The sequence below is a fragment of the Balaenoptera physalus genome (assembly GCF_965194825.1).
Source record: "Balaenoptera physalus genome assembly, chromosome: 2".
In the NCBI taxonomy this organism is placed as follows: Eukaryota; Metazoa; Chordata; class Mammalia; order Artiodactyla; family Balaenopteridae; genus Balaenoptera; species Balaenoptera physalus.
Window position 1 is genome coordinate 71,630,813 of NC_138883.1, and position 15,736 is coordinate 71,646,548.

Here is a 15,736-nt window from a genome sequence, read left to right on the forward strand (position 1 = left end):
CTTTATGTGAGTTATTTCATTTAATGGTTGGAACATCCCTGTGTCTGCTACTCATTTTACATAATGAGCTGCTCAGATTTAGGCATTTGATTTAAATGATTACTGCTGCTTATTCAATTGGGTGTCTTCACATCATTTATCAGTAGTTCCTTAAACTTTTTTCGGAAAATCACAGAGCCTTTTGAGAACCTGACAAAAGCCCATTTCCCCTAGAAAAAAATGTACTTGTACACCTGTATAATATGTCTTTATTTTAGCCTGCACTTTTGCAGAATTCCTAGGTTTCCTAATTCCCATAAGTAGACCCCAGATTGGGGATCCCTGATCCATGTCTTTTAATAAAGAGACTGGGAAACTCTGTACTTTTTTCTTCCTTTATGACCTCTTGTCACTTAAAGGAAATAATATTCATTTACATTATGCCTTATTATAGAAAGAATTTAAGAAAGCTGAAGGGAATTGTCGGCTACCTCTAACTTCACTGAATATATGCCAGAATAAATTCTGTTATGGCAAGTGAGATTCAGATAAGTTTGATGGATGGGACGGACACTTTTTAATGGTCAGATTTGTTGGACTTCACATCAAAGCATTCTCAATCTGTTTCAGGAACCTAAATGTGATATTTTGAAATAATGTAATCAGTTAACTCTTCAAATTAGCATAAATATAGTAGCTGTGCCTAGAGATAGAAGATTAGAAAGATAGTACCTTCAGGCCTAGTGATTCAGTGATATTTCTCAGAGAATAATTTTTGAATTTTATCTTCTGATTCCATCAAAGATAAATCATGTAGAGAGGGTGTTGTTTTGTAGTAAAAGTAGGATATAGTAATAATTTTATGTATTAATGAGCTAAAGTTACCATATAATTGGTTAATTCATTTGTTTATATGGGTTAAGGATGAAGATGTATTTAGATTCTAACTCATTGTGACTTTGGAGAAGAGGAGTTGTCATTTTATAATGAGGTCACTTTTAAAGCTCCCTTTTATGAAAAATAACCATTGCTAGTAGTTGAGGACTGGTTATTTTATAAAATTTTTAATATGAAGTAATTAAGAATTCCAGAATGTTTTTTCTTAGAGTTTGTTTTAGATATTTTCATGTTACTTATGCTTCAGGTTTGATATCTCACCTATTTTTTTTTTTTTACCCCTTGAATTGTTATCTAAAACAAGTATTAAATTGGCTGAACAGAATAAAGAATCGTACTGTATACATTTGCCTGGTTTTAGGTAAATTACTATAGAAATAATGTAATAAATCAGTATACAATGTTTGGGTTTAATTTTTTAACATATGTTTTAACAGTGATTTCTAGTTATACTGTGAATTGAATAACTGTATTTCTATTTTTTCCTTCTCATTCTTAACATTCAATTTTTAAGTGAATAGTAGCCTATCTGTGTAGGGCTCTTGTGACTGAATGATGTATTCTGCTTTGCTGTGGCACAGTTTTCAGACAGCCACTTTTGTTGTTAAATGTTTTCATTTTCTATAGTACTTTTCATCCCTGTATATATGTACAGGAGTCACTTCACCCACCACCGAATTGCAGCCACTTCTGAGGTGGAACGCAGCAACTGTTTAACAGCGCACTTTCCCCTAGGTGCTGACAGCTGTAGAAGAAATTGTACATGGTCCTGTACAGAAGGTATTTCTCCACTGTGCCATCTGCAGAGTGAAACTGACTAGGAGTACTACATAGACTGTAAGTTTCTTGTGTACCCGCCCTAGACTGGAAAACCCAATATGAGAGAATAACAAAAAACTGGGAAGCATCATTTAAAAATGTATTGAGGTCAGTTAAACTTAGTGCTGCTCTCCCTGGCTCTAAATTTTATTTTAAGGTCATCTAATTTGTGATTGGTACTGATTAAATAACAAACAAATGGATGCACTCCTCAGAAATTATTTTATTCTAAAAGCAAATGTAACTAAAATGCTTTTATAAATACTTCACTTTTAATGCAACTTAAGAGAATCAATTTGTTTTAAAATATTTTTCAAATAACCAAATCAGTATTATATAAGATTTTAGAGCTGTGTTCTTAAAGTAGCAAATCAACTTATAATTCAACAGAAACATCCTAATTAGCTTTCCTTGCAGTGTTGTATGCCTTAGTCTTAATACTTTCACTGTTCTCATGAAAGTTTTGCAACAAAGCCAGTTTGTGATGAATGTAGTTTTGATTTTTTGTTTTAGAAACATTGAGTTTGAACTTTTTAACATATTGAAAGAAAGCGTGGGAGAGAATAAATAGTAAATATTTGAACTTCCACGTAACGTATTTTAGCCTCTCCCTCCCATTTAACTGTTTAATAATTTCCTTTTTTCCTTTTGTAAAAGCAATTTTACAAGAATGCTGCTTTTGTAATAATTTGGCATGGTTATGCCTTATAAGATAGGAAAATAACATTAGGAACTGCTGTGTCTATTTTTAAACAATATGATATGGATTGTTATATTTCATTGTTTTGCTTTTTTTTTAGTCAGTAGTATGACGTACTAGTTATCTTTGTGTGTGTGTTGTGTGTGTGTGTGCATCTATAGACATTTCTGTGGCAAGAAATTAGGGTCTCAGTCATTAGAAAGTCTTAATCTTATAAAACATAGTGTCATTTGTTTTAGGTAACTTTAAAGTATGTGTCATAACTTAAATGCTATTTGTGTACGTCTCTATACTGTAGATTCTCAGTGAAAGCAGATAAAAGCCTCTCTGAGCCACAGTTTGTTTACTTGTAAAATGAGGTGGGTGGAAGAAATTATTTTCTACAGACCTTTAAGTGTTTTCTGTTTAACTCAGTGGTAGAATTCTATGTATTGAGAATTGTACCTTACATTATGTAACCAAGATATTTTGGTGCAAGTGATTTTGTTCCAGTTAGAATACTACTTGTACTAATTAAATACCGAGTGATGCTATTTTAGAATCAAAAGAGGAGGTCTGATTTCCTACAAAGATTTTAAACTGTCTCTAATTCTATAGTGGAGTTACCCCCAATGTTTTGAAATAAATTTTTTTGAGAATAAATACAGTATGATTCTCATCAGGGAGCAAGCATCAAGCAGATTAGAAAAAGCTAGACTTTATTTACATTCAGAAAAGAATGCACTTAAATATTACCAAAAAACTAACATTTTAAGTAGATTTTACCCCTTACTTGCATAGACTTAATACTTCACTCAATAGTCAAAGCGTTAAAAAAGTGAACATTAATATTTTTAAAAATATAGTTTAGACATAATGTAATATACTTAACGTATCTCTAGCAAGAGGGTATTTTATCAGTATGTGAAATATTAGATTTGCTATAATTGGTTCCTTTGTATTTTCTACATGCAGTGTAAGTATTCCTTAATCCCATTCATCTTATTAACTGAAGTAATCATATTTGACAGAATAGGCCATATGTTTTATATATTATTTTAATGTGTTGGTGAAAAGGTACGAACTATACCTGTGGTGCATATGTGAATATATATTTTTCAGTTACACAGGATATTTAATTGTTATATATTAGATATTCCGTGGATGATGAAGTTTAACAACTTATTAGATTCATATGAAACTTATACTTTAATATACTCCCAGTATATGGTATTTGGAAAAGGGAATTATATGGAAACTTTCATTTTTATTTAATACACTTGTGTACTATTTGAATTTAATGAACATGTAGTACTTGTGTAATCAAAAATAATGTTGGTGTTTCAGTTCAATTGTATATTTGAAACATTAGTTTATTTAGAAATTATCCTCATTGCATAAAGTATCTTATAGATACCTAATATCTCTATTTAATTGTTTATTTTCCAAGAGAGTGCTCTTCATCATATTCTGAAGAACTAGAATTGTGGTCAGGCTTATTATTTAATTTATACTCTCTTAATAATTTTGGCGTTCAGAAATAAATACTAAATCAAGAGCAGTTAATCTTAATGAAACCTTTATTTTTTCATCCCCCCCATTATAATTTTCTATTTGAAATAGGAAAAATGAATCAAATGCATAGATAATAGAAATTTCTAAATAATTATATGTATTTAGACTTGCAGCAATAATGTTCTAGAAACATCTAGCTTTCAATTAAAGATTTTAAAAAGAAATATTAAGACTAGCTGAAGAAATAAGTGAAATTGATGAGAAAATAAGCTACAGAGCAGTATACTTTGTAGATTTTAATTGAAATTAATTTTAAAGAACATACATTTTTAAATAGAGTTTCAATATATATTTTTAAATTCTCAGATACTCTTCTCAGTTTTACAAAGTACATACTCTTCTAAATTAGAGACATTTTTAGATCCATCCCAAACAGATTGTTGAAAAACTGTCTTACCAAATTTGTCTGAACAAATTTTTGTGATATTATAGGGAGATAAAAAAACTTTCAAATATATTTCCCAAATAACCTCTGGCAAATATAGTGAGATAAAATCCTCATATAATTACCTCAATCTTTGCTATATCTTATTTTATATATATATTAATTCTTGCCTGTTTTCATGAATTCTGCAGGTATTTCTCAATATAAATCGAAGTAGTTGAAAATTTTAAATGTATAAGTTTGCTTAAAGAACTATTTAATGCCACAAATCTTTTATCTTTAATACTGAATTAACAAGCATTATTACTTAAAACATTTTTTTAACTCTGAAATTTCAGTGTGTTTTAGGTAATATTTGTGGGGGGGGAGGTGTGTGTGTGTGTGTGTGTGTGTATCATCTTCCTAATGTATTTTCTGAAGCATGGTTGGCATCCTGATTGCCACTTTGTAGCTATTTAATCAAGTGTAACTTGCTTAACAAATTTAAGGTTTTTTTTTTTTTTTCCTCAATCTGTTAATTGGAAATCATTACACCTACCTCACAGGGTTGTTGTGAGGAAAAAACAATCAAACGTGAAAGAGTGCTTAGCACATACGAGATATGCAGTATATGATAAATGAGTATTACTAAAACCTTTCAGTGACCTCCATTGTTCTTTTGATAAAATCCAAATTCCCTGTCCAGGTATTGATCTGGCTTCTCAACTTTATTTCTTTCCTTGTAGACTGCATGTATTGATTGATTGATTGCTACTGAACTTTTTACAGTTCCCAGAATATGCCATGCTTTCTTTGGGCCTTTGCCTACCTGCAGGATTCTTTCCAACCACTCACATACCCCTTAATCCCTAGGCTACTATCATCTGTATAACTCAACCTAATCCTTTAGACCTAACTTATTTTTTTTTATTTTTTAAATTTATTTATTTATTTATTTTTATTTATTTATTGTTGGCTGCATTGGGTCTTCGTTGCTGTGTGCGGGCTTTCTCTAGTTGTGGCGAGCCGGGGCTACCTTCTTTGTGGTGCGCGGGCTTCTCATTGCGGTGGCTTCTCTTGTTGTGGAGCATGGGCTCTAGGCACGTGGGCTTCAGTAGTTGTGGCACATGGGCTCAGTAGTTGTGGCCCGCGGGCTCTAGAGTGCAGGCTCAGTAGTTGTGGCACATGGGCTTAGTTGCTCTGCGGCATGTGGGATCTTCCTGGATCAGGACTTGAACCTATGTCCCCTGCATTGGCAGGTGGATTCTTAACGACTGCGCCACCAGGGAAGCCCTAAACCTAACTTTAATTTCTTCTTAACTGAGGTGTTTCCTCCTGCTTCATCCTTTATGCTTTTGTTAGGTGACCCTTGTACACGATCCTGTAGGCTTTGCTTATTCCTGTTCTTGTGTGTTTCTTTCTGTAAACTCGTTGAAGGTGGAATCTGCCTTTAACTTCTTTTTCCCAGTACTTAACAGAGTACTTAACAGAGTTTCTGCAACTCAGGACATGAGTGAACATTTAAAAATAGATGTAAGTTCTCCCTAAACAAATTCACAGTATGTACATGATTATATGATTGGTACTCTTTTAAAAAAATAACTTTAATTTTTCTATATTTATAGACTAGATTCCAGGCTTCACAATAATCAAATCAAAATTATTGCCTTATAATCAGACTACTTTGCCCACCATTTAGCACTCTGTGTGGGTTTATTAAAAGAGATGGACTCACCAGGGTACAAGTAGAAAGTTACTTTATTTTTTTCTGTCACTGTACCCAAAATCCCATTTTGAATGTTATTTTTTCTGTCTCAGGGCTGTTCAAGTACCTATTCCTTGTTCTGCCCTTCCCTTGCACTTCTTCCTCTTTCTCTTCCTCTTGCTCTCCTCTCTCTCTTGTTCTTTTGTTTTCTCCGTCATTCCTTCTTTCCTCACTCTCTGGCATTGCAAAATAGACTGTTTTCAGGCAGTAAAAAAACAGGCTAAGAAATTAAAATTCCAAACTGTCATCCAATGTAAAATTTCTCCCTTACATCAGCCTTACTCAAAGCAGTCTTAAAAATCTGAGTGGGGAAGGGGAACAGGACATGTCGACTAGTAGACTTTTGTATTAATTTCTTTTGCCTTATTTTTCCTCCCTACTCACTGTGCAGCTCCTGGGTCTTCCAAAGATTCAAGATTAGAAATAGAGAACAACTATTTGGTAGTAAAGGTATGTTGGAAATCTGAATGGATTCTTTCTCTTGCTTTTTGGGGTTTATCAAAGATTCCTACTGTCTGAGGATAACCCAGTTGTAATTTGATACTTCCTTTGTCTTCTTTTGGCTACGTTCCTTAGTCTCTGACTTTCTGGTCTACCTCCAGCCTCTTTCTTCTGGGGTTATCTTGTTCCTTTTGTAGTCCTTTGGGTAGAGTTTCTTTAAAAATGGCTCAGGGCTAGTTCCTTTCCCAGGGATCCTTATCTGTCCTATGGGAAAATGTAATTCTGTACTCCACAATCTCTGAAATGGAATTCTTGGCCATTTCTGAGGTAGTAGCCTGGAGTGAGGTCATCTTGCCCTCTTGCCTTTAGATTTTTTTTTCAGACCTAAGTCCAGTTCCTGTACCATTCCTTAAGTGTCCTGTATTCTGAAGGGCATAGGCCAAAGTCTGAGTGAATCATTGTTCTATTCCTTCCTCAAACAATTTATAAACTCCCCTCCTCCAATAGATGCTTATATTTTTTTATGTGAATGGTAGACTAAAGGATGCATGAGCAATTATTGGCCACATTCTTTCCAAGTGTTGCATAGGTGATGTGTCACCTCAGCTCTAGTACTTGGAACCTATTGTTCTCAGCTTAGGGTCCTTAGCGGAAACGGAGAAAACAGGAAAATTCCCATTTTAATATCCTTTTAAATCGCCTGCACTGAGGCCATTATGGGGAGCTGGCATATCTATGAATGTTCATCCATTTCTGTATCTCCATACCTTGTCTTAGGCTATTCTGTGAGTTTGGAATGTTCTTTCTAGCTTTTCCTCCTGATAGAATCTTACTCAGTCTTTGATGTCCAATTTAGGTGAAGTCTTTATTGGTCTTGGCAGTTAGAATAAATGCTTTTCTCTAGTGTGTTCTGTGTTCTCACTAATACTTTGTTTAAAGTATTATTGTATTATCTATAAATATGTCTGTCTTCCTATTAGATTGTGAGCATTTTTAAGACAGCTACTGACTTATTTCTTGGTGAATCCCTTACTGCTGTTCTCTGTTATGTATTCAGTATATTATTTGCTGAATTAATGAATCTCTTCTAAACACTGAGATTGGGGTTTATAATATTACTGTTGAGTAATTAATACTTCTCTTCTTATTTATGTATATCCTTAGTCCAAAAATATTTGAGGGTGCAAGAATTATTTTTTATGCCTCTGATTTTTTTTTTAAGCCAGTGGTATTGCCCTTCATTCATTCTTAGGCAAGTGCATTTTAGGTCTTAGCTGTGTTTTGGCTCAGTTGATCTTCTTCCATTTCCCTTGCATCTCTTTGTTTTTCTTCCTTGTTTTATTACAATTGATAGAGTGTCAATGATGATTAAATAAGGATAACCAGGTAATCCAAGCAGGTTCAGGTTGAAAGTTAGAAAAAAAAAAATACAGTTTCTTTCCATTATCAGATTTTCTTTTCTTTCTTTCTTTTTCTTTTTTTAATTCTTCAAGGTTTCAGATTGTATCACAAAGTGTGGTCAGAAATGGTGAAAAATCAAGCTGTTGGTCACCAAGAACATTGGTTATGAGAGAGTAGTATTCCTGTAACAGAAAATTAAATTGAAGTTGTATTTGTTGGGAGTAAAGTGCTGTTTCAGTCAGACTTTATTGTATTGTTATTTTGAGTGATTGCTGTGCAAAAGTGACTTAAACCGTTTGGAATGCAGCATTGAATTTCTGCCATTCCTCAACATAATTTAATGTAATCTTTATTGCTGAAATTTAGCCAAAAGTAGGATTCTTTAATATGTATTGTCAGGTAAATATATGATAATTAGATAATTCCAAAGTCAAAAGGGCATTGTAAATAGAAATAATTGAAAAATTCCTTTTATGTTTAAAAATCTTTTTTTTTTTTCTGGAAAGTTCCAAATGAGTATAGATAGTATACTAAGAAGTAAAATAGAAAAAAAATGTGTTCTCTTCAAATCAGATCATTAAAGTTTGAGAGAAGATAAATCAATTATCAATAAAATATCCCCATAATTTTTTGCTCCTATTTCCACATTGCTATTAAATATGGATTATCTCATTTAAAATTTCAAAGAAAGATTTTTACCTTATTTACTAACTTTCACCAATATAACTAGTGACACTTTAATACTTAATTTATGATTTTTATCAATTAACACTTCCTAGCCTAGGAATCTTGGTGAATGGATGTTCTGACCTTTATGTCAGGTGAAATGGTAAATATGACAAATCTCAGGATCAGATGAATTTCAAGCAGCATTGATGCAAGGAATTGTAATATATATGATTACTTTATGAAGTCATTATTTCTTATACCAATAGACTTTTGTATTTGTGCTTTCATAAGAAGGAACAAACTGTAAAATATGACAAAGTGCATCTAGGTATCAAGAAACTATTTATTCCTGCTACTTTACCCTTTTCCCAACCATTGCAGTAATTCAAACATTCTGTTTACTTTACAAAATTAGTAAAATTAATTATTCTTCTATTTTTCACTTAGTTTAAGGCGAATATTGCTATGTGATGGAAGTTTGATATTAGAAAGAACAAATTTCTATTTTTCTAAGTTTTCGTGAGCATACTTGGGAAAACGAAAATTCAGGGGTGTTTTTAGGAAGCATCTGGTATATATAGCCACCAGTCATCATATAGGAAAATTAATACTTAAAAATATAGTTTTTCAAAATATACTATCTGAAATATATTTCTTTTAAAATTTGTCATTCTGGTTTTTTTTTTGTTTTAAATGGCTCTTTCTGTTTTTTAATTGTAATATTGTCTAGGACTTTAGTATAGAAGCCGTTTCAGTGGGTCAAGTAAAATGTTAAAAATTAAATAGTAAAGAGCTCTAAAATTCATCAGAAACCTACTTCTTTATTTTGTACTTAATGTTAGTGCTCCACGGCATAATACCTTACTCATGTTGCGGAGGTAAACGCAAATAATAAGAAAATTGGCCATTAGTTGATATTTACTTTTTAATGCTGCTTTTTGAAATTCTAACTCCACATTTTCCCACTGTGCTGCAGGTTATGACAGATTCAGCTCATCTGAGACCAAACCAGATCTTTAGTTCTCCATTCTCATTCTGCCTCCCAACCTAAATCATTCTTGCTGTGGCTTCACCATAAACCTGTGACATAGGGTCAAAATATTATCGCTCTCTCCTCTCCTTTGATTTGAATATCATTCTGTTTATTTCCAGATTCTAAAATTGTTTTGCTTTTAAGATGTCTTACATCAGTATGCTTCATTCTATATTTATTGATAAAACTCTAGTTCATTACTTATCACTTACCAAGATTTGTGTACTAGTTTTGTCTTTCTATTTATATTACATTTTCCTTGAGAGTAGAAACCACATATTATTCACATTTGTGATTTCCATAGAGAATATTCTCAGTAAATCCTTTCTAAGTTCACTCAATTAATTGTGAGATAGTTGATTCTTGGTATTTAACTCTTAAAAATATTGAATGGATTGCTAAAACACAGGTCAGTCCCACATTTAAAATCAGTCACACATTATTCCAACTTAGATAATGTTCCTATTAATGTTAACACTACCAGGAAAGTACCTTAAATGAATTCTGAACAATAATCTATTAAGAACACTTGGCTTGGTACTATGTGAAAGCAAATTTTACTGGGCATATGCTAGTATATATGCTAGTTTGTAGGCTCCTGTTATAACTTATACACTGAGTTCAGTCTTTTTTTCCTTTGATCCCATTTTTAAAATATGGAGTTACAGGCAATTTTGAGAAAATAATTTTAGCAGAAGACAACTAATGGGTTAGTTCTCTTTTTACATTAGTCCCTTTCTAGCTCTTTTAGACATATGTAATACAAATGGGAAGCAAGTTTCTTTTGAAGTCAACTCAACTCCCAGTCCCACTGTGGATCTGATTTATCCTAGTAAAATACAGTGGCCTCCTAAGAAGAGTAATATCCAAGAACATGCACGGATTGCTTACCATATGCCTTTTCAGCCTCTTCCCACATCACCTGTGGACATTAACTTGCCAAAGGAGAAGCTCCTGCCAGATCTGTGATACAATCAAATGAAATAACTCAAGACTATTCTAGACAGATAAGCAATCACACATGTACAGAAAACAAAAACAAAAAAACAGCCTTACCCTAAGTACCAGGGAATTGGGTCAGTAAAGGAAAACTGCATTGGAAGATTTTTAATAGAAAAACAGTGGAAACAATTTCACATCATATTTTTCAGTGGAGGCTTGGGAGGAAGCCCACTGTTCTCAAGGAGGTAATTGAATGTTCCGTTTTTCTATATTTAAATTGAGAATTTTTTCGCTATATTTTGGGCCATTATTTATCTTGGTCTTGACAATATTCATTTTTTAGATTATAACATATAGTCATTTCTCATTTTTTATTTTTGGTTTTTTGGAAATAAAAAGCATTTTTAAAACTTCAAAAAATTATTTTAGTGCTTCCTGTGCTAGAACTTTATAGATAGCTTATTTTTCCCCTTTGCCTTTTCTTCTTATAGTCTTTGAAGATAATCACTGGTTTATAAAAATTTTCATTATGAATGTGCTATCATTTCAGGTCAGATTGAATATGGACTTACTGTGGTTTTTTAGAGTGTTTCATAAAATTATTTGAATGAATGTCAGTGTTATATAGAAATAAGATGACCTCTTAAATGTGTTCTCTTAAAAATATTCTTTTCAGTCTATAATTTTGAATATTTTGATTAGTATAATCCTATTTTCTTCTCATTCCTCTCATCTTTCTTTTAGTAGTATGTGTGTGTATTTCTTTACCTACATATGTCTATCATCTGTCTACACACATACATACATAAGAGCTCTTAATTTTATAAATTCGCTTTTAATATTTCAGTGTCTCAGTTATTCTTTGAAAATGATAAATTTTCAAGTCAGTTAAATTTTCTTTTGGCTTATATAAAAATAAAATTTGAAGCCTATGTATGTTTTATAATCTGTTTTCCAGTTTCGCCCATATTTATATTAACATTGGCATATGTTGCTTTTATACTCTCTATATTATATGATATCTATTGATGGTTTGTGTGTCAGTAAATTTAATATAATTAACATTCTGTTATTTATATAATATTCTATTCTCATTCTTCATTAATTCATTCAATAAATGTTTATTTTGTAGTACTGTTCTCTAGGTCCTGTATGCTGGGAATACAGAAAGTCTCTGCTCTGGTGGAGCTTATACTCTTACAAGTGAAAAGGAAAACATATAACACTAAATAATTTCACATAGGCATAAATACTATAAAGGAGCTAGGTGCATGTGATAAAAGTGTTGAGGAAGAGTATGCTTTAGCTAGGGTAGCAAGAGGAGACCTCTTCAAAGAAGGGATATTTAAATTAAGCTCTAAATGACTCGGAGGAAGAAAATCACATTCCAGGTATCAGGAATAACAAGGACAAAAGTCTTTGGATCTAAATGAGTTTGGCAGGTTCAAAGAACAGAGACAAATGCTGTGTGTGTTGAACGTTGTTAGGGGGAGAGAGTGGCAAAAGGAGATGTTTATGAGATAACACTGGGTGAGCTCACATGGGCCATACATAGTAAGGAGAATTTTATTATAGTTAAAATGTGAATATATTGGGCACTTGAATGTTATGATGATTAACACTGAGGAAATCACTCTCCCTGCTGTATAGAAGATTAACAAGGGAAAGGGTGAGGGGCTAGAAAGAGGTAGTTATTAGGAAGTTATTGCAGTAGTCTTAGAAATTATGGTGGCTTAGGGCTTTTTGAAGTAGAAATGATGTTTTGGAGGGGCACTGTTAGAATTTGTGAATGGATTAGAAATGGTGTAATCAACAGTATCAGACATAATTAAACATTAAATATTCTTCGAAGATTTAATGGACATACACTTTTCCATGGCAGAAATGTACCATAATTTATTTAAATTGCACCTCTATTTTTGATTACTTAGTTTTTTTCCTCATATTTTGCTAGCATAAATAACAATCTTGTCATTTTCTCACCTCACTGCCATTGTATATAAATGATGATTTGTGATAGCTTTCCAATTTGAAAGGTAAAAAATTGTATCTTGCTATTTTAATTTGGTTGTCTTTGATTACTAGGTAGATTGAAATTTTAATGTGTGTATTGATCGATCAGTTGTATTTTTTCAGTTGTGAATTGTTTCTAGTCTTGTTTGGGGATGTTGATATTTTCCTTATTGTTTTGAAATGCCATATTAACTTTCTATGATGATTTAAAGGTTCCAACATGATTTGGCCTTGAGATTTCTTGATTACATCTTATTTCAGTCTCCCCACTGCCCTTTATGCTCAAGACACTTCAACCACTTCCCAAACAGGCTAATCTTTGTCTTGCCTCATGGCTTTTGCACTTGTGGTTATCCATTTTCTGGATCCCTCTTCCTCAAATCTTTACATGGTGATTATGTCTCATCATTAATGTTTCAGCTCAAATGTCACCTCCTTAACGGAACTGTTCTCAACTTTCTAGTGCTACATCCCTCTCACCCCTTTCACATTCCATCGTGTTACTGCCTCTGGGGTTTTTGTTTGTTTGTGTGTTCCCCCAGTCTTTTATGGTCTTCAGAGCACTAATCACTGTCTGAAGTTACCTTCTTACCTGTCCTTTCCAATGAGAATGAAATAACCATGGGAGCAGGTATCTACTCTGATTTGTTTACTTCTGTTCCCTCTGGGGTAGAATATTGTTGGCCAAAATTAATATATGTTGTCAAATGGATTATATAAGGATATTAGCCATTTGTTCCATATACTTGTGTTTTTCCCTTTTGTCAATTGTCTTTATCTTTGTTTATGGCATTTTTTTATACAAAGAATTTTATATTTTCATGGAGTCAAGTCAATGAAGCATTTTTCTTTTGACTTTTTCATTACTTTTAGAAGGAAAGGAAAAACCTTCCCATCTTGAGTTCTTCCATTTTCCTATATTCTAATTAAAATGTTTCTGAATGTAAAATTATCATTTATTTTTATGAAATAGGGAAGGTTTTAAAGATAAAAATAGCTCTTGTAAATGTATTTCTGTGCTTTCTTCTAGTCTTAATACACATTATCTATAAAATAGAGATCATACTGTATAGAGAGCTTTTTACCTTTTTTCAATTAATATTGTACCATGTGCATATTTAGATGGTATATATTCTTCATTCTTCACAAGTATGATCTTTTCAATGTCTACAGAATATCCCATCTTAGGCATTTGTTATATTTAATCAATCCCCTATTGTATACTTGTTTTAATACACAGTGCGTATTATTGTGTTTAAGTTTTTGTGTACACTTACGATTGTTCTGTTATGATAAATTACTGAACATAGAATAGTGGGTCATAGGAGTATATACAATATTTTAAGATATTTGAGTATTCATTGCCAAATTATATCTCAGGAAATTGAAATCAGTTCACAGTCCTAGTAGTAATTTATGCCTGTGTCTGTTTCTCATGATATTTTCCAATTTCCGATAATTGTGTGCTTTTAAAATCTTGGCCCATTTCTTCCCATCTGTGCCTTCCCCCCAGATTATATAAAACAATTGTCATATTTTTCACATAAAAAAATCTTAAGAATTTTATATGGTCATCTCTGTCAGCCTTTCCCTTTTCCTTTCATGTCTGTGTTTAAAATAACTTTTCTCCTTCTGAGGTTGTATGTATGCTCACTTATGGTTTGATTTTGGCTGTTGCAACTCTCTAATTTATATAGAATTTTAAAAATATTTATTTATTTATTTTCTTTATTTTTTTGGCTGCGTTGGGTCTTAGTTGCATCCCGCGGGATCTTCGTTGAGGCATACGGGATCTTTAATTGCAGCGCATGGGCTTCTCTCTAGTTGTGGCGTGCGGGCTCCAAGGCATGTGGGCTCTGTAGTTGTGGCTCGCCAGCTTAGTTGCCCCGCAGCATGTAGGATCTTAGTGCCCCGACCAGGGATCGAACCCGCATCCCCAGCATTGGAAGGCAGATTTTTTACCACTGGACCACCAGGGAAGTCCCTCACTTATATAGAATTTATTTTAAGATATTTTGGAGGAAAATTTCTCACTGTATTTTCTCCAGTTATGCCAGCCATATTATTTTTGAGTAATGATATGTGCTAGTTTCATGCTAAATTTTTATGTATTCCACGGTTTTGGGGGGAAGGTTATTTATTCTGGTCCATTGTTACATTAATTCTTGTGTTACTTATTATTGATTTGTAATGTCTCTTTATTTTGAATTATCTACTAGAGTAATAATTCTCTGATTCTGTTATCCCTAATTTTTAAAACTCTCCTGGTTTATTGTTATGTTCCTTTTCCTCATGAACTTAGAATCATTTTGCCAAGTATCCTTCCCAAATAAAGCATTCTTGTTTTTTATTTTAGTGAAATTGTGTTAAAACTGTTAAATTGTTTACGTAAGATATTCTTATAATACCTAGGATTTCATATATGAGCTGAGATTATTTTTCTTTTCTGTCTTAGCAAAGTTTTTTTCTGTATAGGTGTCCAACATGTTTCATTTAAGATCATTCCTAGTTGTTTATTTAATTTAAGGCCATTCCTAGTTGCTTTTTCAAATCTTTTTTTCATTTATATATTTAACTGATTATTGTAGTTCTATACACTATTGGATTTCTGTGGTCACTGTAACAGTTACCACAAATTTTGTATCTTAAGACAACACAAATTTATTCATTCTCTTACAGTTCTGGAGGCCAGAAGTCGAAAATCAATTTCATTTGGCTAAAGTCAAGGTGTTGACAGGACTGGTTCCTTTGGAGGCTGTAGAGGAGAATCCCTTTCCTTGCCTCTTCTAATTTCTGGAGGCTGCCTGCTTTCCTTGGCTTGTGACCCCTTCCTTAAATCACTCCAACATTTTGCTTCTGTCATCACATCTACATCCTCCTTTGGCATTGTTTCCGTCTTATGAGGACCCTTTTGATTATATTTAGGGACCATCTAGGTAATCTAGGGTACTCTCCTCATCTCAAGATCTTTAATCTGCAAGTTCCCCTTGCCACTTAAGGGGACATTTATAGTTCTAGGGATTAGGATGTGAATACTATGCAGGAGGCCACTATTCAATCACATGTAAGAAAATTCTTAATTTTCTATACTATTTTACTTTTGTCTATTTTATTCAACTTCTGTATTAAGTATAGTTGTATTTAGTTTATTTTCTAGAT

At 32.7% G+C, this 15,736-nt stretch overlaps 1 protein-coding gene across 5 annotated transcripts in view; it reads left to right on the top strand.

The window, feature by feature from the left end:
- The window catches only part of NOVA1 (NOVA alternative splicing regulator 1), a 141,218-nt gene that overhangs the window by 44,485 nt on the left and 80,997 nt on the right, over positions 1-15,736 (top strand). The window contains exons 1-2 of one of the 5 annotated variants that reach the window (XM_082449920.1): positions 2,715-2,754; positions 6,470-6,528. The exons of 3 other annotated variants lie outside the window; for them this stretch is intronic. In XM_082449920.1, the coding sequence (XP_082306046.1) occupies positions 2,750-2,754; positions 6,470-6,528 (64 nt within the window). In that variant the 5' untranslated portion in view covers positions 2,715-2,749. Of the gene's footprint in view, positions 1-1,627; positions 1,714-2,714; positions 2,755-6,469; positions 6,529-15,736 lie in introns of those variants that run through there. One more of the 5 variants, XM_082449921.1, reaches the window with a different exon arrangement.